This window comes from Kogia breviceps, chromosome 7 (assembly GCF_026419965.1).
Source record: "Kogia breviceps isolate mKogBre1 chromosome 7, mKogBre1 haplotype 1, whole genome shotgun sequence".
In the NCBI taxonomy this organism is placed as follows: Eukaryota; Metazoa; Chordata; class Mammalia; order Artiodactyla; family Physeteridae; genus Kogia; species Kogia breviceps.
This window is the reverse complement of record NC_081316.1, coordinates 6093771-6118578: the sequence shown is the minus strand read 5'-3', so window position 1 is coordinate 6118578 and position 24808 is coordinate 6093771. Positions and strand designations below refer to the sequence as shown.

Here is a 24808-nt window from a genome sequence, read left to right as displayed (position 1 = left end):
TATATATTGTTTTTCTGGTGAATTAAAGCTTTTATCATTACGTGGTCATTCTCTCTGACCCTAATAATTTTTTCTGCTTTGAAATATATATTTCCAGGTAATTAATTTAACTATAGCTACTTTCTTTTGATAGTATATTCCTTTTTGATTAGTATTTTCCCATTAACATTTTTATTATGCTTTAGGTATGACTCTTAAAAATGTAGCTCCTTTAAAAAATTTCCAATTTGACATTATTGTGACTGTTATATTACAGATTTTTTTAAAGACTGTTTATCATATTTCTTGGTTTCTTTTTATCCTGATTCTTGAATACATTTTTTCCTCTTTTTTGCCATTTCTTGGATTGATTTTGTTTTTTTGGTCCTCCTGTTCTTACTTCATTATTTTACCCTCAGAGGTTTGGGAGTTGCACATTTTTTTTAAAGGTTACCCTTAAATTTTTACTTAATATTTAACTTAACAAGGTCCAAGTAATATATTAACTCACTCCTCCTGAACACAAAAAGGCATTTGAATACCTTAACTCTGATCAACCCACTCTCAAATGTACATTTCTCCAGTATTTCAGTTTAGCCACTTCCGAGACTGAACCAGAAAGAAATAGAAAACATAAACAGACCAATCACAAGCACTGAAATTAAGACTGTGATTAAAACTCTTCCAACAAAACAAAAACAAAAACAAACAAACAAACAAAACTCTTCCAACAAACAAAAGCCTAGGACCAGATGTCTTCACAGGCAAATTCTATCAAACACTTAGAGAAGAGCTAACAGCTATCCTTCTCAAACTCTTCCAAAATATAGCAGAGGGAGAAACACTCCCAAACTCATTCTACAAGGCCACCATCACCCTGATACCAAAAGCAGACAAAGATGTCACAAAGAAAGAAAACTACAGGTCAATATCACTGATGAACATAGATGCAAAAATCCTCAACAAAATACTAAGAAACAGAATCCGGCAGTACATTAAAAGGATCATACACCATGATCAAGTGGGGTTTACCCCAGGAATGCAAGGATTCTTCAATGTACGCAAATCAATCAGTGATACACCATACTAAGAAATTGAAGAATAAAAACCATATGATCATCTCAACAGATGCAGAAAAATCTTTTGACAAAATTCAACACCAATTTATGATAAAAACTCTCCAGAAAGTAGGCATAGAGGGAACTTACCTCAACATAATAAAGGCCATATATGACAAACACACAGCCAACATCGTTCTCAATGGTGAAAAATGGAAACCATTTCCTCTAAGATCAGGAACAAGACAAGGTTGTCCACTCTCACCACTATTATTCAACACAGCTTTGGAAATTTTAGCCACAGCAATGAGAGAAGAAAAAGAAATAAAAGGAATCCAAATTGGAAAAGAAGTAAAAGTGTCACTGTTTGCAGATGACATGATACTATACATACAGAATCCTAAAGATGCTACCAGAAAACTACTAGACCTAATCAATGAATTTGGTAAAGTAGCAGGATACAAAATTAATGCACAGAAATCTCTTGCATTCCTATACACTAATGATGAAAAATCTGAAAGAGAGATTAAGGAAACACTCCCCATTTACCACTGCAAAAAAAAGAATACAATACCTAGGAATAAACCTACCTAAGGAGACAAAAGACCTGTATACAGAAAACTGTAAGACACTGATGAAAGAAATTAAAGATGATACAAACAGATAGAGAGATATACCATGTTCCTGGATTGGAAGAATCAATATTGTGACAATGACCATACTACCCAAAGCAATCTACAGATTCAGTGAAATCCCTATCAAACTATCAATGGCATTTTTTCCAAAACTAGAACAAAAAATTTCACCATTTGTAAGGAAACATAAAAGACCCCGAATAGCCAAAAAAATCTTGAGAAAGAAAAACGGAGCTGGAGGAATCAGGGTCCCGGACTTCAGACTACACTACAAAGCTACGGTAATTAAGACAGTGTGGTACTGGCACAAAAACAGAAATATAGATCAATGGAACAGTAAAGAAAGCCCAGAGATAAACCCATGCACACATATGGTCACCTTATATTTGATAAAGGAGGCAAGAATATACAATGGAGAAAAAACAGCCTCTTCAATAAAGTGATGCTGGGAAAACTGGACAGCTACATGTAAAAAAATGAAATTAGAACACTTCCTAACACCATACACAAAAATAAACTCAAAATGGATTAAAGCCCTAAATGTAAGGCCAGACACTAGAGGAAAACATAGGAAGAACACTCTATGACATACATCACAGCAAGATCTTTTCTGACTCACCTCCTAGAGAAATGGAAATAAAAACAAAAATAAACAAATGGAACCTAATGAAGCTTAAAAGCTTTTGCACAGAAAAGGAAACCATAAACAAGACAAAAAGACAACCCTCAGAATGGGAGAAAATATTTGCAAATGAAGTAACAAAGGCTTAATCTCCAAAATTTACAAGCAGCTCATGCAGCTCAATATCAAAAAGACAAACAACCCAATCAAAAAATGGGCAGAAGACCTAAATAGACATTTCTCCAAAGAAGATATACAGATTGACAACAAACAAATGAAAGGATGCTCAATATCACTAATCATTAGAGAAATGAAAATCAAAACTACAAAGAGGTATCATCTCACACCAGTCAGAATGGCCATCATCAAAAACTCTAGAAACAATAAATGCTGGGGAGGGTGTGGAGAAAGGAGAACCCTCTTGCACTGCTAGTGCGAATGTAAATTGATACAGCCACTATGGAGAACAGTATGGAGGTTCCTTAAAAAACTAAAAATAGAACTACCATACAACCCAGCAATCCCACTACTGGGCATATACCCTGAGAAAACCATAATTCAAGAAGAGTCTTGTGCCACAATGTTCACTGCAACTCTATTTACAACAGCCAGGACATGGAAGCAATCTAAGTGTCCATTGAGAGATGAATGGATAAAGAAGATGTGGCACATATATACAATGGAATATTACTCAGCCATAAAAGGAAACGAAATTGAGTTATTTGTAGTGAGGTAGATGGACCTAGAGTCTGTCATACAGAGTGAAGTAAGTCAGAAAGAGAAAAACAAATACCGTCTGCTAACACATATATATGGAATCTAAAAAAATGAATAAATAAATGAAATAAAGGTTTTGAAGAACCTAGGGGCAGGACAGGAATAAAGCCATAGACGTATAGAATGGACTGGAGGACACGGGGAGGGGGAAGGGTAAGCTGGGACGAAGTGAGAGAGTGGCAGGGACATATATACAGATAGTGGGAAGCAGCCACATAGCACAGGGATATCAGCTCGGTGCTTTGTGACCATCTAGGGGGGTGGGATGGGGGTGGGAGGGAGACGCAAGAGGGGGGAGATATGGGAATATATGTATAGCTGATACACTCTGTTATAAAGCAGAAACTAACACACCATTGTAAACCAATTATACTCCAATAAAGATGTTAAAAAATAAAAAATTAACAATAACTAAATTTTAAAAACCCACAAATTGTTTTCTACAGACAGTGTTTGTTTGGGTTTGTATACCTGTATAATTTTATTTGCTTAGTGACTCTTCCTTTGTCTCAGACAATCCTTCTCTAGCTATCATATAGAAAAGTTCCTTTAGGGTGGGGGTCTTGGTAAACTTTTTCCAGTTCTTTATCTTTAAGCGCCTTTATTCTTCCCTCGTTCTAGGGTGCACAATTCTAGCGGGCCCAGTATCCTTCCAAAACTGTCATCTGGCTTAGATAGCTGCTATGAGAAACAGGCTGTCATTTGAGTCATCTCTTCTCTATAGGTGATCTGTCCTTTCTGTCCCCATGAGGGGAGAGATCTAGGTCTAAATTTTTCTTCACTGATTTATGCTAAGCACCTGGAAAATATCTGGCACAATACTTTGCTACATGTTTGTTGAATGAATGAATAAATGAATGCATGGCTGCTGTCATATTTCTTAAGCTATTTTCTCTCAGATCCAAATCCAAAATTCTATAATCTGCTTTGTGATACTGTGGCTGGAACTCTGCAAACCACATTTCTCCTTTGCTAGCTGGCTTCTTGTTAGGTTCTGCAAACATATGTGCCAGGGGGTTGGAAGGTAAGAGGGAAAGGGACTTTTCCTGCCAGTGTGCATGCTGCTCCTGTCACTGTCATTCTGGCAACAGCACTTTGTGGGCAGCACTCTGGTCTCCGGCTTCTTCCAGCACCCCCGGACCCAGCAGCCAGCCCGTGCTCCCTCCGCAGAAGGAGGAGGTCTAGCTCGCTCAGAGCCTCTCCCGTGGACTTTAGATTCTGAAAATCTCAAATGCTTACCTTCTCGTTCCCTATAATTAGTATCTCTGGCTTTACCTGCTTCCTTTTTTCGTTTTCAGCCCTCCACCACAATGTACTGTCTGCCATGCCTCAGAGATACTCTGCAGGTTCAGTTACATAGGCTACCACAATAAAGGGAATATCGCAGTAAAGCGAGTCACACGAACTTTCTGGTTTCCCAGTGCATATAAAAGTTATGTTTAAAAACAATGTACATATCTTAATTAAAAATACTTTCTTGCTAAAAAATGCTAACAATCACCTGAGTCTTCAGTGAGTGGCGGTAGTAACATCAGAGATCACTCACTGGCTACAGAATCACCATAACACAAATAATAATAATGAAAAAGTTCGAAATATTGTGAGAATTACCAACATGTGACACAAAGAGACGAAGTGAGCAAATATTGCTGGAAAAATGGCGCCAATAGACTTGCTCAAGACAGGGTTACTGCAAACCTTCAATTTGCAAAAAATGCAGCATCCGCCAAGTGCAATAAAGCGAGGCACAATAAAACAAGGTATGCCTGTAACTGATTCTCTAAATTCAACGTGCTCTTCTGAAATCCCTAATGTTGTTTCTGTTTTCCTGACAGTACCCTGACTGAAACAGATGCTTTTAAGATATCTTTGTCTTTGTTATAATGTATCTTGGTGTGGATTTCTTTTTATTTACCCAGCTTGGGATACATGGTACTTCCTGAATCTGTTGATTCCTTTACCTCCTTGTCTCTATAATACTCCAGGTAATTTTTTACACAAAGCTTGCAATTCACTAATTATTTAACTGTGTCTGAATCTATCTAACTCATCCACAACATATTTGACTTAATTACTTAAACAAATATATTTTTAGTTTAAGACATATCAATTAAAAAAATTTACCTACTCATTTTCTATGTCCTTTCTTTGCTCACTTTCGTGATTACATCTCTTAGGTATTTTATAATGAAAAATTTCAAATACAGATACAAATAAAGGGAACAGTATAACGAACACCATGTGCTCGTCACCTAGATTCAACATTTATCAACAACTCATGGCCAATCCTACTTCCTCTAAACCCTCATCCATGCTAACCTGAAGCAAATCCCAGACTTTATATAATTTCACCAGTAAGTTTTTCAGTGTTACCTCTAAAAGATACAACCTCATGTTTAAAAGATAAACTTGAAAAAATTTGGCCTAAAATATTGAAAATTATTCTTTAATACCATCAAGTATTCATCCAGTGTGCCTATTTCCCCCAACTGTCTTATAAAACTTTGCTTTGCTTTTACAGTTTTAATCATAATCTAAATAATGTTCATACATTGCAAATGGCTAATGTATTCCTTAAGTCTCTTTTGATCTCTATAGAGTCCACCACCTAATTTTTAAAATTTATTTCTGTACAAGAAATATAGGGTATTTATCCTGTAGTTTCACACTGACTGGACTCTGCTTATTGCATCCTCATGGAACCATCTGACATGTTCCTTTGTCCCCTGTATTTCCCATAAGTTGGTAGTTAGAGGCTTGACTGGATTCAGGATTGACTTTTTGGGGGAGGAGTGGGGGCAAAACTATTCCATAGGTGGTAGTGAGAACTTCCAAGAGTACACACATACTGTCTCTCAATTTGTGATGGCAGCAGCCAGTGGTAATCACTGCCATAAATTAATTAGGGGCTGCAAAGATCATTCCTAGTTTATTCGTTGGAATACTCCTATAAAGAGACTTTTCTCATCAATTATTTATTTATCCTAAAGTACTGTTCATTTAGAAAGGAAGGATACATGTTTATTACCATCTTCTTCTTTCCTAGAAGGATCTAGAAGGTCATTTAAAAAAATTGTAGTATAGAGGTCAACCCTTCAACCCTTTACTCTGTGGTAAACTGCACAAAGGTTTTGGCAAGGATATATAAGATCAAGATCCATTCCATATGGGAACAGAGTCAAGGAAGGACACTCGAATTAAATAAATAAATCAAGCCTAAAGTCTGGAAAGGAGGAAGAGTCAAGATGGCGGACTAGGAGGATGAGGAATTTGTGTCTCCGCACAACTAGGGCACCTACCAGGCACTGGTGGGGGACCATGAACACCTAAAGGGACGGGAGGAACCCCCAGTGACTGGGTAGAAAGTGGGGTGTGGGGGAGGGAGGGGGGAGAAGAACTGGAGGCGGGACAGGACTGGTACCCCTGGGGGATAGCTGGGGGAGAGGAAGGGATCCTACACCCGAAAGGGGAAATTGGGGGGACCGCTGGGAGGACAGAGAATCAGAAGGGAGGGTAGCCAGGTTTCTCCTGCCCACTTGCGCCCCCAGGAGCCTGCTGAGATCCCGGCCTGATCCTCTGCCCACCGAGGCCCCTCCAGCCATGTGGGTCCTGAGGGAGTGGGAGGGAGGGAAGGGGGAGCAAAAGTAAAGGCTGGACCTCTGGGACCGCACCCCTGAGGGGCGGCTGGGGGAGGGGAGGAGTTCTACACCCAGCAGAACCCACCCATGGCTAAGGGTCTGGCAGCAACCGGGGAGACCCCTGGGGGAGATGGTGGTGGGTGGGGCACAGAGGAATGGAGAGGAACGCAGCCAGAGCTTTCCCTGTCCACTTAAGCACCGGAGAGCCTGCTGGGCTCTGGGGTCTAATCCTCTGCCCTTGGAGCCTCCCTCCTGCCATGCAGAGCCCAAGCCCCACCCCCTACACCCAGGGCCCTACCTCTATACTGGGAGACCCCTTCCAACCGCGCTGGGCCTAAACCCCACCCATACACCCTCACCCAGGGACTTAACTCCAAACTCTGGAACTCCATACTCTGGAGGCCCCCCTTTGGACATGCTGCCTCTCTGCTTCTGGGCAGGTCCTAACCAGAGGCTCTGCCCCACACTTGAATGTCGCCCCCCCCACAACTTAGGGCCTGCCCACAAGGCCTTTTCTGCCTGCGAGGGTCCTGAACCAGGTGCGGGTCCTGAACCAGGCCCTGCCCCACGCTGAAACATCACCTGCACCCCCACCCCCCTGCATAGGTGTCGCCCCACCCTAAACCCGGCCCCTGCCTAAGTTCCACCTCCGCCTAAACTCTGGCCACCACAGACAAGGCTTTTCTTTTTTCCTCTTGGGGTTCTGTTTTACCTTGTTGTTGATTCATTTATGTTTTTATTTTTCTAATGTATTTTTTATCTTTCTAATTTTATTTTGTTTTTTATTCTTTGTTATTGTACTGCTCCTTTTTTTTCTTTTTTTTGCCTCACTACCCAGCTTGTGGGATCTTGGTTCCCAGGCTGGAGGTCGGGCCCGAGCTCCCGTAGTGGGAGCTCTGAGTCCAAACCACTGGACTAACAGAGAACCTCAGACCCCAGGGAATTTTAATTGGAGTGAGGCCTTCCGGAGGTCCTTGGCACCAGGACCAGGCTCAATCCAACAGCCTGCAAACTCCAGTGCTGGACACCTCAGGCCAACCAACCAGTAAGACAGGAATACAGCACCACCCATCAAAAAAAAAAAAAGAAATAACAAAATAATATGTTACAGACGAATGAGTAAGGTAAAAACCTAGAAGACCAAATAAACGAAGATGAAATAGTCAATCTACATGAAAAAGAATTCAGAGTAATGACAGTAAAGATGATCCAAAATTTTGAAAACAGAATGGAGAAAATACAAGAAACATTTAACAAGGACCTAGAAAAACTAAAGAGCAAACAAACAGTGATGAACAACACAACTGAAATTAAAAATAGTCTAGAAGGAATCGATAGAATAACTGAGGCAGAAGAACGGATAAGTGACCTGGAAGATAAAATGGTGGAAATAACTTCAAGGGAGCAGAATAAAGAAAAAAGAATGAAAAGAATTGAGGACAGTCTCAGAGACCTCTGTGACAATATTAAATGCACCAACATTTGAATTATATGGGTCCCAGAAGAAGAAAAGAAAAAGAAAGGGTCTGAGAAAATATTTGAAGAGATTATAGTCAAAAACTTCCCTAACATGTGAAAGGAAATAATCAAGTCCAGGAAGCACAGAGTCCCATAGAGGATAAACCCAAAGAGAAACATGCCAAGACACATATTAATCAAGCTATCAAAAATTAAATACAAAGAAAAAATATAAAAAGCATCAAGGGAAAAGCAACAAATAACATACAAGGGAATTCCCATAAGGCAAACAGCTGATCTTTCAGCAGAAACTCTGCAAGCCAGAGGGACTGGCAGGACAAATTTAAAATGAAGAAAGGGAAAAGCTACAATCAAGATTACTCTACCCTGCAAGGATATCATTCAGCGATGGAGAAATCAAAAGACTTACAGACAAGCAAAAGCGACGAGAATTCAGCACCAGCAGACCAGCTTTACAACAAATGTTAAAGGAACTTCTCTAAGTGGGAAACACAAGAGAAGAACAAGACCCATAAAAATAAACTCAAATCAATTAAGAAAATGATAATAGGAACATACATATCAATAATCACCTTGAAGGTAATGGATTAAATGCTCCCACCAAAAGACAAAGACTGGCTGAATGGATACAAAAACAAGACCCTTATATATGCTGTCTATAAGAAACCCACTTCGGACCTAGGGACACATACAGAATGAAAGTGAGGGGATGGAAATAGATATTCCATGCAAATGGTAATCACAAGAAAGATGGAATAGCAATTCTCATATTAGATAAAATAGACTTTAAAATAAAGACAGTTACAAGAGAAAAGGAAGGACACTACATAATGATCAAGGGATCAATCCAAGAAGAAAACATAACAATCATAAATATTTATGCACCCATCATAGGAGCATCTCAATACATAAGGCAAATGCTAACAGCTATAAAAGGAGAAATCAACAGTAACACAATAATAGTGGGGGACTTTAACACCCCACTTACACCAATAGATAATCCAGACAGAAAATAAATAAGGAAACACAAGCTTTATTTATATATTTATTTATTTATTTATTTATTTTATTTATTTTTTGCGGTACGCAGGCCTCTCACTGTTGTGGCCTCTCCCGTCACAGAGCGCAGGCTCCAGACGCGCAGGCTCAGCAGCCATGGCGCACGGGCCCAGCCACTCCGCAGCATGTGGGATCTTCCCAGACTGGGGCATGAACCCGCGTCCCCTGCATCGGCAGGCGGACTCTCAAACACTGTGCCACCAGGGGAGCCCGATCGTATGTTTTTTATTCTTCAATTTGTTAATATGGTATATCACATTGATTGTTTTACATAGATTGAAGAATCCTTGCATCCCTGGGATAAATCCCACTTGATCATGGTGTATGATCCTTTTAATGCATTGTTGGATTCTGTTTGCTAGTATTTTGTTGAGGATTTTTGCATCTATGCTCATTAGTGATATTGGTCTCTAATTTTCTTTTTTTGTGATATCTTTGTCTGGTTTAGTTTCAGTGTGATGGTGGCCTCATAGAACAAGTTTGGGAGTGTTCTTCCCGCTCTAGTTTTGGAAGAGTTTACAAAGGACAGATGTTAACTCTTCTCTAAATGTTTGATAGAATTCGCCTGTGAAGCCATCTGGTCCTGGACTTCTGTTTTTTGGAAGATTTTTTTTAACATCTTTTTTTTAAACATCTTTCTTTGTTTCTATTTCATTTATTTCTGCTCTGATCTTTATGATTTCTTTCCTTCTACTAACTTTTGGTTTTCTTTGTTCTTCTTTTTCTAGTTTAAGTGTAAGGTTAGATTGTTTATTTGAGATTTGTCTTGTTTCTTGAGGTAGGATTGTACTGCTATAAATTTCCCTCTTAGAACTGATTTGCTGCATCCCACAGGTTTTGGATCCTGGTATTTTTGTTGTCATTTGTTTCTAGGTATTTTTAAATTTCCTCTCTGATTTTTTCAGTGATCGCTTGGTTATTTAGCAGTGCACTGTTTATTCTCCATGTGTTTGTGTTTTTTACTGTTTTTTTCCTATAATTGATTTCTAATTTCATAGCATTGCGGTCGGAAGATGCTTGATACGATTTCAGTTTTCTTAAATTTTCCAAGGCTTGATTTGTTTTTTTATTTTTTTAATATACATTTATATTTATTTTTGGCTGCACTGGGTCTTTGTTGCTGCGCACGGGCTTTCTCTAGTTGCGGCGAGCGGTGGCTACTCTTTGTTGTGGTGCACAGGCTTCTCACTGCAGTGGCTTCTGTTGTTGCAGAGCACAGGTTTCTAGGCACGTGGGCTTCAGTAATTGTGGCACGTAGGCTCAGTAGTTGTGGCTCTCAGGCTGTAGAGCACAGGCTCAGTAGTTGTGGTGCACGGGCTTAGCTGCTCTGCAGCATGTGGGATCTTCCTGGACCAGTGCTGGAACCCATGTCCCCTGCATTGGCAGGCAGATTCTTAACCACTGTGCCACCAGGGAAGTCCTCCAAGGCTTGATTTCTGACCCAAGATGTGATCTATTCTGGAAAACGTTCCGTTTGCACTTGAGAAGAAAGCGTATTCTTCCTCTTTGGGGTGGAATGTCCTAAAAATATCAATTATGTCAATTTGGTCTATTGTATCATTTAAAGGTTGTGTTGGGCTCAGCAGTGAGAGGCCCGCGTACCGCAAAAAAACAAAAACAAAAACAAAAACACACGTATGATCATCTCAATAGATGCAGAAAAAGCTTTTGCCAAAATTCAACACCCATTTATGATAAAAACGCTTCAGAAAGTGGGCACAGAGGGAAACTACCTCAACATAATAAAAGCCATATATGACAAACCCACAGCAAACACCACTTTCAATGGTGAAAAACTGAAAGCATTTCCTCTAAGATCAGGAACAAGACAAGGATGTCCACTCTCGTCACTATTATTCAACAGAGTATGGAAGTCTTAGCCACATCAATCAGAGAAGAAAAAGAAATAAAAGGAATACAAATTGGGAAAGAAGAAGTAAAACTGTCACTCTTTGCAGATGACATGATACTGTACATAGAGAATCCTAAAGATGCCACCAGAAAACGACTGGAACTAATCAATGAATTTGGTAAAGTTGCAGGATACAAAATTAATGCACAGAAATCTCTTGCATTCCTATACACTAATAACGAAAGATTAGAAAGAGAAATTAAGGAAACAATCCCATTTACGATTGCAACAAAAAGAATAAAATACCTAGGAATAAACCTACCTAAAGAGGCAAAAGACCTGTACTCAGAAAACTATAAAACACTGATGAAATAAATCAAAGATAACATAAACAGATGGAGAGATATACCATGCTCCTGGATTAGAAGAATCAATATTGTGAAAATGACTATACTATCCAAAGCAATCTACAGGTTCAATGCAATCCTTATCTAATCACCAATGGCATTTTTCACAGAACTAGAACAAGAAATTTTACAATTTGTATGGAGACAGAAAAGACCCCAAATAGCCAAAGCAATCTTAGGAAACAAAAACAGAGCTGGAGGAATCATGCTCCCTGACTTCAGACTATACTACAAAGCTTCAGTAATCAAGGCAGTATGGTACTGGCACAAAAATAGAAGTATAGATCAATGGAACAGGATAGAAAACCCAGAGATAAACCCACACACATATGGTCACCTTATCTTTGACAAAGGAGGCAAAACTATACAACAGAGAAAAGACAGTCTCTTCAATAAGTGGTGCTGGGAAAACTGGACAGCTATATGTAAAAGAATGAAATTAGAACACACCCTACCACCATATACAAAAATGAACTAAATGGATTAAAGATCTAAATGTAATGTCAGACACTATAAAACTCTTAGAGGAAAACACAGGCACAACACTCTATGACATACATCACAGCAAGATCCTTTTTGACCCACCTCCTAGAGTAAGGGAAATAAAAACAAAAATAAACAAATGGGACCTAATGAAACTTAAAAGCTTTTGCACAGGAAAGGAAACCATAAATAAGATGAAAAGACATCCCTCAGAATGGGAGAAAATATTTGCAAACAAAGCAAATGACAAAGGATTAATCTCCAAAATATACAAGCAGCCCATGCAGCTCAATACCACAAAAACAAACAACCCAATCCAAAAATGGGCGCAAGACCTAAATAGACATTTCTCCAAAGAAGATATACAGATGGCCAAGAAGCACACGAAAAACTGCTCAACATCACTAATTATTAGAAAAATGCAAATCAAAACTACAATGAGGTATCACCTCACACCAGTTAGAATGAGCATCATCAGAAAATATACAAACAACAAATGCTGGAGAGGGTGTAGAGAAAAGGGAACCCTTTTGCACTGTTGGTGGGAATGTAAATTGATACAGCCACTATGGAGAACCATACAGAGGTTCCTTAAAAAACTAAAATAGAACTATCATATGAACCAGCAATCCCACTACTGGGTATATACCGAGAAAACCGTAATTAAAAAAGAGTCATGTACCACAATGTGCACTGCAGCACCATTTACAACAGCCAGGACATGGAAGCAACCTAAATGTCCATCAACAGATGAATGGATAAAGAAGATGTGGCACATATATACAATGGAATATTACTCAGCCATAAAAAGGAACGAAATTGAGTTATGTGTAGTGAGGTGGATGGACCTAGAGTCTGTCATACAGAGTGAAGTAAGTCAGAAAGAGAAAAACAAATACCGTATGCTAACACATATATATGGAATCTGAAAAAAAAAATGGTTCTGAAGAACCTAGGGGCAGGACAGGAATAAAGACACAAATAACTGTGTTTTAAAGTCACTCAGAATTCTTCCTCTTGATGTGGTTATACTACCAATGGAATGTAAAGTTAGGCTCATTTAATTTTACTTTTAATTAGGAATTCTCTTATATAAAAATTCTTTGTAATTATGCAAAATATTTATTTGGTTCCAAAGTCAAACAACAACAACAAAAAAAAAACAATGTAGATTCAAGGAAATCTAGCTTCACTCTGTGTCTTTTCTATCCTATTTCTGTCTTCCTTCCATGGGACACCATTTAAATTTTTTTTTCAAATTTAGTCTTTCATTTTTAAATATCTTTTTATTTCTCTCTCTATATATTTCCCCTCCCCACAAGTTGCTATTTTAAAAAGAGATAAATAGTAACCTAAGACATAATTTTTTTCTACTGTTCTTTTTTTTATTTGCTCTATCCTGAAGATTATTCCATATAAGTTTATAGAGATGGTCCTCATTTATTTTGACAGCTTCACAAGTCTCCATTGTGTGGATGTTCACACAGAATGAGCAGCCACATGGGACTTTTTATTCAATCAACCCCCTACTACTGGGCATTTGGATTTAGTTTACTATTACAAATCAGGTTATAATCAACAGCCTTATTCACAGGAATTTTTGTCAGGTAATTTTTTTTGCCATTGTAATTTTAGGAAAGATTCCTAATAGCAGGACTGCTGGCTGGATGGGTAAATGAATGTATAATTTTGCTAGATATTGTCAATTTTCTCTCCATAGAGATTATTCCATTTTGCATTACTACCAGCAGTGTATGACACTGCCAGGTTTCCCATGGTCTCACCAAGGGTATCCTATCAAACTTCTGAATTTTTGCCAATGATATGGGTAGGGAATATCTCAGTGTAATTTTGTTCTTTTTTTAGCTTTTTGAGGTAGAAGCACAGATCACTAAGTTTCAGTCATTTTTTTTTTAAACTAACATATCCATTTAGGGCTATGATCTTCCCTCAAGCATTGCTTTAGTTGTATCCCGTAAGTTTTGATATACCAAATCTTTATTGTCATTCATTTCAAAATATTTTCTAATTTTGCTTTCTTCATTGAGCACTGAGTCATTCAGAGGTGTAGTATAATCTCACCAAAATCATTGGGAATTTTCCTTTCTTTTTTCTGATTTTTTTTCTAGGTTAATTCCACCATGGTCAGAAAGTAAACTCTAAATTGCTTCAGTGGTTTAACATTTAATTGAGGTTTAATTTATGATTCAGCTTATGATCAATACGGTAAATGTTCCATATGCATTTTAAAAATAAGAATATCCTCACAGTTGAATGTGGCATTATATGAATATCAGTTATGTCAAGTTTATTAGTAAGATCTTCTATATCTTAATTTTTTGTCTGCTTAGTTCTATCACCTATTAAGAGGTATGTTAAAGTCTATTTTGGTTGTGGATTCATCTGTTTCTCCTTTTACATGTCAATGTTTAATGCTTGTCTATATAATGTGAAACTATGGTATTGGTTCCATATAGATTTATAATTTTCAATATCCTGGTGGACTGACCACTTTATCATTATGAATTGTCTTTATGTGTAGTAATGCTTCTTGCCTTAAATTCCACATTGTCTGATATTAGTATAGTTACACCAGGTTCTTTTGATTAATGTTTGTATGATGTATCTTTTTTCCATCTGTTTAATTTCAACTGTTTTGTATCTTATATTAAGATGTGTTACTTTAAACAGCACATAATTGGGTTCAAGATTTTAACCTAGTCTGATAATGTTAGCACTCTAATTGGGGTACCTAGTCCTTTTATATTTATTGTGATTACTGATATATTGGGTTTATCACTATCATCTTACTATTTGTATTCTATTTCACCCACCTGTTTTATAATCCTTTGTCTTCCTTGCCTCCTTTATGAATTAATCAAATGTTTTTTATTGTTCCATTTTCCCTTAATTATACTTTCTTTAACTGTTCTTTTAGTGATTAGCCTAAAAGTATAACATGCATCTTTGAATTATTACAGATAAAAAATATAAATTATTACTTTAATTTTATTACTTTCCTGAAATGTTAAAGCCTAACACTTTGTGTATGTGTATTCCCGGGAAATTAATCTCATGTTAACTTTTCAGCTATGTTGCCCTGGAAACATAATAAAGGTAGAATGTCACCCACATTACTAGGCAACGTTGTTTATGATAAAGATGACCTGACTGTAAACTGCCAGTGGATTGTGATGATCTGGTAGAAAGCCACAGCTCTGAGCTTTCCCCAGTGTGATGTTTCTTGTCCCTTGTTGGAACTCTTGGGCTCTAGGCTCATAGGACTGTTGAACAGGCACTGGTTCTTACATGGAACTTGAGACTTCCAGGCCAGGGTGGTTCCCACACTCATCCATGTGGTCTTGACCCCTTATCCCTGAGCTGTCAGTTGGGGGATTGGAGCAGAGAACAGTCCCCAAGACTGCTGCCAGAGAGCTATGGGGACTCCTGGAGAAATACATGAAAAGCTGCCCTGCTGGCCTGCTGTATGTCCTGTTCTATATCCTCCTGAGTGAAGGCAAGACAGGTGCCCTACTGAGGTGTGCAAGTATGAAATATCTATCAAGCTGGTCTTAAAACCACAAACAGTGGGCACTGCAGAGCAGTAGCAGCAATGAAACAGAATTTCATATCCTTGGTTCAATACGGCCAAGGCACCAGGACACAAAGGGGATGGAGAGGAAGATGCTGATAAGACTGAAGCCTCAGTGGGGGCCAACTTTCCCAGAGTCTGATGGCAGAAGCTTGACATTGTGTGACAGGGGATAAATCTTCCCCTTGTAGGAATGGATGAAAGCTGGAGACAAATTTATGCCGAGAGAAAATGCCCCACTGTCCATGAAATGGAGCTGACCAGAAACCTAGCTGCAAATGGGCTGACTGGCAAGAATGATATTGCCTTGGTGTGGTTGGTGCATTTGAGCCAAAGTAGGCATTGATGCCTGACAGGGGGTGGGGAGGAGACAAGCACATGAGCTTAAGACTCCATGTTTGTAACTAGGTCTGGATCAGAAAAGGAGGTGGAGCAGCTTGGCTCTGACCCAAGTTGGGTTGGCTGTAGATCTAACCAGCACAAAGTAGTGCCCACAAGCCACCACCTGAAGACCTGGGGAGACAAAAATGGGAGAACTATTTCTGCACTAGCTCAGAAGGTCAAACAGGACAACGTGGCAACCTGGCATACAAACCTGCTGCGGGGGCAATGGTGGCAGCATGGTGTGCATCTGGGGCCAGAGGTGAGACCTCTGCAGAGGCTACCACGTGTGGAGAGTAACCTCAGCTGCAACCTGGGCAGCTTTCTGCGGGTTCTGATAGTGCATATATTATTTTCCATCTTTGTACTTTCAACCCTTTTGTATCCTAATAATTGAAGAGTTTCTCTTATAAGCACCATATAGTTGGATTTAAAAAAATCCATTCTATACAAAATGCTTAAATTATAAATCTTTTCTGTAGTTAGCTACTGATATACTTTATTTACTAGTTTACTATTTGTGTTCTATTTTTATGTGACTTTACCTTTCTCGATTTTCTTTGGATTAATCAAATGTTTCACATTACTCCATTTTCCTTCCACTGAATTATATTTTAAAACCACTTTTAGTAGTTAGCCTAGAGCTTAAAACATACACTCTTACTTATTATAGTCCAATGCAAATTATTTCTTTTACTACTTGGCTGATACCAATTAAACCTTAGAACTTTTAAACTCCATTTATTTCCCTCCCATCATTTATGTTACTGTTGCCATGAATTTTAGTTATCTATAAAGGTGAAGCTCCTCAGGGCAGTACAGTTATCATTTTGTACAATTACTCTTCATTTATATTTTCTTTCCAGTGTTCTTCTTTCCCTCTGGCATGTCCATATTTCTATCTGGGATCAGTTTTCTGAAGAACTCCCTTTAATTTTTATTTCGGTGCAGGCCTATTGATGCCTAAGTCTCTGAATTTTTATGGGTTTAAACACATCTTTATTTCACCTTAATTTCTGAACAGTATTTTTGCTGGTATAGAATTTTAGGCTGCGGTTTTCTTTAGTACTTTAAAGATGCCATTACATTGGCTTCTAGTTTCCATCATTTCCATTGAGAAGCCGTCAGTTTTATTGTTGCCCCTTTAAAGGCACTGCGGCGGATTAAAGATAGGCCATAGTCTTTGCACTGCCGGCAGGTGGAGGATACTTCCCCTGCCCTGGGACTTTGCTTTGACAGATAGAAGGGGTGAAAGCGGTGCTGTTCCACCTCTGTGCATGGACTCTAAGCTTCTGCTTTCACCCTCCTGGAGCCCCGAGCCACCAGGTAAAAAGGTCCAGCTTCTCTGCTAGAGAGACTACTTGGAGAGAGACGATATCCAACTGTGTCCCAGCTAGTCCAATCACCCCGGCCTTCTCCGGCGGCCAGCCCCAGTTGGGTCGCCACATGCCTACAGTTGCATGAATGATTCCAAGTCAGATCAGAAGACGGTCCAGCTCAGGTTGTAGAATCTTGAGCAAATAATAGTTTTGTTTTAAGCCAGTAAATCCTGGCATGATTTATTGGGCAAAAAGATAACTGAAAATAGTATTTGGCATCAAGAATGGAGTGTGGTCACAACAGAAACTTAAAGCATGTGACATAGGTCTGGGGAATGAGTTGAGGACACTGGCGGAAGGAGCAGCAATGAGACCATTAATGCAGGTTGGAAGAGCACTGGGGCTACTGCTACTGGACCTGGAGAAGCGGCAGAACAAACAATGAGGCTGTAACTTGGAAAATAGGAAAATGCCTAACAAAGCTGTGGATCTGGCTAGGAAGACCTCTAGGAAGAGCGCTGAAAGTGACAAATGGTTTTTTAAAAATCACCTATAATTTTTTTAGGTATTAAAAGAGAGAGGAGACCTAAACAAGGAACTGTGCAGTCTTCAAGCAGAATTTAGAGAAAATGCTTCCAACCTGGGACTTGCGGGGTTAGAAAATGAAACTTTCTCGATTGCCAGCTTCTCTAGTCAGCACAAGGTTTTGACAAAAAGTCAAATCCAGGTGCTACCAGTAAAACTATGGCCTCAGGATTAAGATCAAATCAAAAGCACGGCAGTAATACACTTTGTTACTACCACCTCAGAAAGATCTGAGTCTAGATTTAAGCCTCAGAGATTCTCAGTTAGACCAAAGGTATCTAAGGATCTTAAAGGTATTGTCCTGGACTCATGTTCAAAGGAGATAGGGGCCTTCTTGAAGAGTTCTGTGGGTGTGGCTTTTGTCTGATGGGACGGTTTCTAATTTGAAAGTCCACAAAGTTTTTCTAAGAAGTTGTGCCAGGGATGGAGACAGGCAGCAGGCCAAGTAAGCTATTCAGCTACAAATACAGGACCCTCCTAAGGAAACGGAAAGACAGCTCAGAGAGAAGAGCTGAAAGCTGAGAAACATTAGGAAACCAACCCCAGGGAACCCAAACAAGCCCTATTCAAGGAATATATCCCTGGGCTTCCCTGGTGGCGCACTGGTTAAGAATCGGCCTGCCAATGCAGGGGACACAGGTTAGAGCCTTGGTCTGGGAAGATCCCACATGCCGCGGAGCAACTAAGCCCGTGCGCCACAACTACTGAGCCTGCGCTCTAGAGCCCGGGAGTCACAACTACTGAAGCCTGCGTGCCTAGAGCCCGTGCTCTGCAACAAGAGAAGCCACCGCAATGAGAAGCCCATGCACTGCAATGAAGAGTAACCCCTGCTCGCCGCAACTAGAGAAAACCTCTCACAGCAATAAAGATCCAATGCAACAATAATAAATAAATAAATAAATAAATAAATTAATTAATTAAAAAGGAATATATCCTACCCTGCAATTGGGGGAACCAGTGACATATGGCCAGATGAATTTCAGAATTCCCATGGAATAGTGATTGCTGAGTGCCTTCCACTTCCTCTCTTTTAAACTGATGCAATTATCCTATCCCTACCTACTAGAAGTGGAGCTGACCCTTTTAATCACTATTTTATGTTACCTCTTCAATATCATTATAATAATAAAGTAGAGAGATTCTTAACCATAAAATAATTAAATTAAAATTTTAAAACTTCCTCTTTATACAAATATCACACAGAGGCAGATGAACAGTCTTAGAGACTCTTAATTATATTTTCTGTAGGCTGTATGGAAATATAGTTTTGCAAATATTTTTCATGATTTCAAAGAAAAAAAGATATTTCAAGATGTGATTCCCACCGACCATCCAAAATACCAAATATTCTTTATCACCAAAAAAGGAACACCTGACTTATTTCCCATACCTAGATTCCATAGTTCACAGTAGCATCACCTGAATATATCCATGCTGGACTAAAAAAGAAAACTGACCATGTAAAGTTTAAGCACAGAAGGTAAACAAAGCAGCAAAAAAGAATACTAACCAATTGATGGAAAAAGTAATGGAAAAGTGATTGAAGCATTTCACGTCATCCCTTTGGTCCCAAGTATTAAGTAACTAACGGAAGAGGTTAGAGCCACATAGTGGCAAATAATCTGGAAAAGTTAGAAAGTGGGCAATAGTTTAGAGCTTTCCTACAGAGCGACTTACCTTTTCCAAAACTTTGGCGATTCGGGTGCCAATTTGTTCAAGTGACTGCTGTGGGTATTGGTCTTTGCCAAGATTTTGCAATACCTGGTATAGGGAGGAAGATGGTAGATTAGAGGAATGAAAATGAGGTGAGGTCTGGTGACACTGCTGATGCTGAGTTGGGCACTGTACCACAGGTGCAGACTGCTTCTCTGGGGTACCTGCTGTGGTCCTGTTGGTAAAGCATTTTGTGGAAGATACACTGAGGGCCATTTTACCATCCCCTCAGCCTTCTCTCACTTAACAAAAATTATGGACATGTAAAACACATTCATTATAGTATTAAAGAATATAGAGTAAATAAAGAAAATAAAAAGCACTTGTAATCCTGTCACCCAGACACAACCACTGTTGATATCTCTTATGTATCTTTCAGATATGTTTCTATATACACATATATTATTTCTCTCACAGACTGTATACCATGGGATCACATTCTAAACTATCACCTACATTTTCACATAATATATTTTAACAATTTCTTCATGCCAATACATATATTTCTACTACATCTTTCTTAATGGCTCTTATTGTATATACTATCTCACATCTATATCAAAACTTATTTAACAAATCCTCTACTTATTTAACATGCCTCTACTGTGGCATGTTTTCCAATTATTCTTCTAGGCATATGCTGGGTCTGCCCTCTTTCCCTTCCTTCTTAAGGAGGTCAATAGGAGGATTAACTGCCCCCAATATTCCTCATGAAGAGCCTCTGATGGTAAGCAGAATGCCACCCACCTCGAGGAATAAATCAGAATTAAAATTTCCTGGTCATAAAAAAAAGCATAAGCTCAGCCACAGGGCCTGAAAGAAATTAGGCTTGGCCTAAAGCCACCTAGATGACAGCCATCTGAAGATAGGCAAAACAATATGGCCCGGCTGCTTGTGCTTTCTGCTCTCAGTTGCATCCTGACTTTGGGGTTAGAAAGTACAGAGAGGCTGGGTAAAGCCGAGCACTCACCTCCGTTAACTGGCTCTCGCCCGTGTAATGTAGGCTGGCTCGGTTGGAAACGCCCTGCAAGTGGTCCAGGGTGTGCATGCTCGTGGGGAGGTTGCCATTGCAAACGGGCTCCATCGCTGGCTGCTGTATTGGAGTGGCAAAGTCTATGTGTTCCGTGATGCTGAAAAACGGAGAGGACCACCTTAGCCATGGAAAAACTGAGTGGGTGGGGAGAAAGAGTATCAATAATCAGCTGACCATAACTTCAACATATTATTAGAAGTGTCTGAAACCAGAGAATCTCACAATGGAAGACACTTCAGAAGTTATTTGGTCTGATCTCTCATTTTACAGGTCCAAGGACTCCAGTGCCTGGTAATGACCATCTGTTGAATGTATGAACAGAGATCGTACCCCAGGTCAAAGCAGCGGGGTTGGGATCTGAGTCTTGAACTCAGTATTTTCTCAGTCTCCTCAAGCTGCCTCCTTCCTATGCACCGTGATGTCTGATTTCCTTACTGCTGCTTGGCCGCTTTTTCTCACTGGGGCGGTTTTAAACCAGGTGGGTTTTCTTCTAGGACTTCTTCTTCCAGGGCACAGCTAGTGATAAATACCCACAGGTGGTTCCTATCTTTTACTTTCCCTCTATGCACAGAAGCACACTTGTCCCCACAGAAAAAGTTACCTAAAGTTTAGACACTAAATGTTATGCAGATCCAGCTATTCACTGTATCTATGTATAAGATATAAGTAGTTCTGGGCTTCCTGGTGGCGCAGTGGTTGAGAGTCCGCCTGCCGATGCAGGGGACGCGGGTTCGTGCCCCGGTCCGGGAAGATCCCACGTGCCGCGGAGCGGCTGGGCCCGTGAGCCACGGCCGCTGAGCCTGTGCGTCCGGAGCCTGTGCTCCGCAACGGGAGAGGCCACAGCAGTGAGAGGCCCGCGTACCACAAAAAAAAAAAAAAAAAAAGATATAAGTACTTCCCTTCATGGTTCCAAAGAGGTCATGTTCCTGCTACAGACAGGCTAAATGTCATACTCTATCATATATATATCATATAAACTGATGTGGCAAATTGGCACTGCCAAATTTTGTTATAGCTACTTAAAAAGTTTAACACATATTATGCAGACATTCACTCATTCATGATTTATTCACAGCCTATTACATGTCCGATATCAGGGTTATAATAATTAACAAGACATACCCCGTTCCCACAGTTATGATGCTCATAGTCAGTTATTACAGATGTGATGAATTGTAAAAGATAAAAACACAGTGCGATGTCAGTTTACTACAGGAGGGTATGTATTTCCTCCATGCTGATGGAGGAAGGAGGTGGTTAATGAAGGACTTCCTGTGGAGGAGAGATTTCAGTGGAGACCAGGGGGAGTATGAATTAACCAGGAAGGGAGAAGGTGCTGAGAACACCAGCACAGGCAAAGGAGGTACCACATGTGAAGGGAGGGAGGGGGGAGGGCAGAGCTGAAATGGAAAGACACACAGGGAGCAAATCATGAAGGGCTCTGTGGGCCACTGTGAACGGTGATATTTATAAGTTATTAGAGTATTTTAAGAATTATCTGACTTGGGCTTCCCCGGTGGCGCAGTGGTTTAGAATCCGCCTGCCGATGCAGGGGACGCGGGTTCGTGCCCCGGTCCGGGAGGATCCCACGTGCCGTGGAGGGGCTGGGCCCGTGAGCCACGGCCGCTGAGCCTGCGCGTCCGGAGCCTGTGCTCCGCGACGGGAGAGGCCACGACAGGGAGAGGCCCGCGTACCGCAAAAAAAAAAAGAATTATCTGACTTATATTTGAGGAATACTGCTGAGTACTGTGGACAGAATGGACTGAAGAGATGCAAGAATGAACAAACCAAGAGGACCAGCTAGGAGGCGACAGAATGGATCTAAGTGGAGAGGACGGTCCTCTGGTTTAGAGGCCGCAATGGGGATGAAGAAAAGCAGGTGGTTTTGAAAAATACTAAGAAGTTCTGGGAGTAGAGCAGTCTGACTAGGAGTGATTGTAAAATAAGAAGGCTTAGTGGTAAATCCTGGGGAACTCCAATGCTTAACAGGTAGAAAAGGGGCCAACAAAAGAGACTGAGCATCCAGGGAGGAAAAAGCAGCTATAAAAGAGGCAACCTCGCTCGCTTGCGTCCCGGTAGGTGCTTGTAAATCTGGATTTGCTCTGGCTCCCTTTGTAAGCACACGATGCCAGGGAGGTTTTGTGCTTTCATTGAGAGAGATCCAGTCTTTAATTCAAACTAAGTAAGTTAGCTGTGACTTCTAGATAGCTTAGAAAGTATGGGTGGAGGCACTGAGAAGGGGGCACATCGACCCTTTCAGTGCAACGGGCTGAGTCCAACTGTGGTATCCTCTGAACCACCAACCCTAGAGAGGACGACTCTTCTAGCAGCTGTTGACAAAGAAGGGAAGCCACGAGGTCAGCTGGGGCCCAGTGGGATCCCTGGTCACAAATGCCATGAAGGAGGGAGAGGTTTAAGATACTCACTCAATGTTTTTTGAAGAAACTGCAAGCCAGGTACTCACGATGGCCGTCAGCTCTACCCAGCGGAGTTTGAGGCACTCGTCCGGGCTGGGCCATCCCAGACTCTGGTAGTCACGCTTTTTTCCTGGAAGGAAAGTATGTCATCAATCGACATGACTGCAGAGGAACAGAACGTATAGTGCCTTACGCCCTGGTGATTACTTCATCCAGACTCTGGTGTATTGGAGGCGCCAGGCATTTTTCTAGTCTAGAATTTCTACCACCTAGAGAACTAACTAAAACCTTGTCATTCACAGCTATGGGGATAACAATCATCTTTGAGTAAAGCCTTGTTTTCAAAGACAGATGATGAAGTAAAAATAAGTGTGCCCTTCACTGGATTTAAGACTGAGATAAGGGTCAAAATACTGTTCAATGCTAACATTTTACCAAACTTAATTTTTACCTTTCTCTTGCTTTCTATTCAAAATCAATACATTTTGATTGTATAGAGACAAGCCTAACTAAGTCAGGAGAAGCATATATCTCTAAAGCAGGGTTTCCGAAGCTGGTACTGTTGACATAGTGAGAGCCGTCCTGTGCACTGGAGGATGTTTAGCAGCACCCCTGGCCTCTGCCCAGCAGATGTCAGAAGCGCCCTCCCTGATACATGACGACAAAAACGGTCTCCAGATACTGTCAAATGTTCCCTGGGAGGGCAAAGTCACTCCTGGTGGAGAACCCCCGCTGTAAAGAAAAGCAGTAGGACAGAGAATAATGATGATAATGAAAGGTTATCATTTATTTCCAGAGCACTTAGCATGTGTTCAGGTCCTGTGCTAAGGGCTCTATATTTGTAACCTCATGAGGCAGATTTTAATCCTCATTTCTCAGATGAGAAAACAGAGGCTCAGAGAAATCAAGTGACTTGCCCAGGGTGACCTAGCTACTAGGTGGCAGAAATGGGATTCAGATCCAGGTCTGTTTGACTCTAATGTGCACATTCCCAATCATGCTATTTAAAGCTTTACTGGGCTTTTAAGGCTCTGTTCATGGTATCCTTCAAAGGTACGACCTTTTGGGTGTAGGCCCTTTACTTAAATCAAGTCCCCAAGAAAACAGCAGAATTAAGTCCTATCTGGGAAGGATTCTTCTGAAGAAATTCGATTGGAATGGACAGGAAGGAGAACTTTGGTTCAGTATAGCTCTTTTTATACTGTAGGAATTTACCAAAGATAGAAAACTGTTTAAGACACAGGCAGGGCTTTAGATTTAGATTTTAATAGCATAGAAAAAAACAGTTTGGAAGAGTTTCAGATGAACCCTGTTTAAATTCGTAAGTTAAAGAATTGAACCATAGGTTTCACAATAAAGCTTATTTTTCTTTTGTTTAAGAAATTCACTTGAAAAATGTTTATTGAGCATCTGTTATAAGAGACTGGGGACTGTGTTAAGACACTAGGGATACAGAGAGGAATAATAAAAGGGCCTGCCCTTGAGCTCACAGTCTACTGAGGTAGGTAAACAAATTATTAGAACACAATAGGGTTAAGTGCTAGAGTGAAGGTACAGAACAGTTGCATAGAGGAGAAAGCAACTAACGCTGCCTGAAGATACCAAGGAAGAGATGGCATTGGAGTTTGAAGCGTAAAGATGAGTGACATTTTAGCACCGCTGAGGTGGCAGAAGGGCATTCCAGGCAGAGGGAACAGCATGTGCAAAGACAAGGAGAGAAAACAAGAGCAGAGCTGGTTCAGAGAATGGGACTGAAGGGGAGAGAAAGGCTGGGTTGTA

General features: G+C 40.3%; 1 protein-coding gene across 7 annotated transcripts in view; it reads right to left on the bottom strand.

The window, feature by feature from the left end:
- Positions 1-24808, bottom strand: part of TTC17 (tetratricopeptide repeat domain 17) — a 148309-nt gene that overhangs the window by 10481 nt on the left and 113020 nt on the right. For all 7 annotated transcript variants that reach the window (XM_059069917.2, XM_067037034.1, XM_059069919.2 and 4 more), the window contains 3 exons: positions 23039-23159; positions 20550-20709; positions 19544-19627 (listed from right to left, as the gene is read on the bottom strand). In XM_059069917.2, the coding sequence (XP_058925900.1) occupies positions 19544-19627; positions 20550-20709; positions 23039-23159 (365 nt within the window). The remainder of the gene's footprint in view (positions 1-19543; positions 19628-20549; positions 20710-23038; positions 23160-24808) is intronic.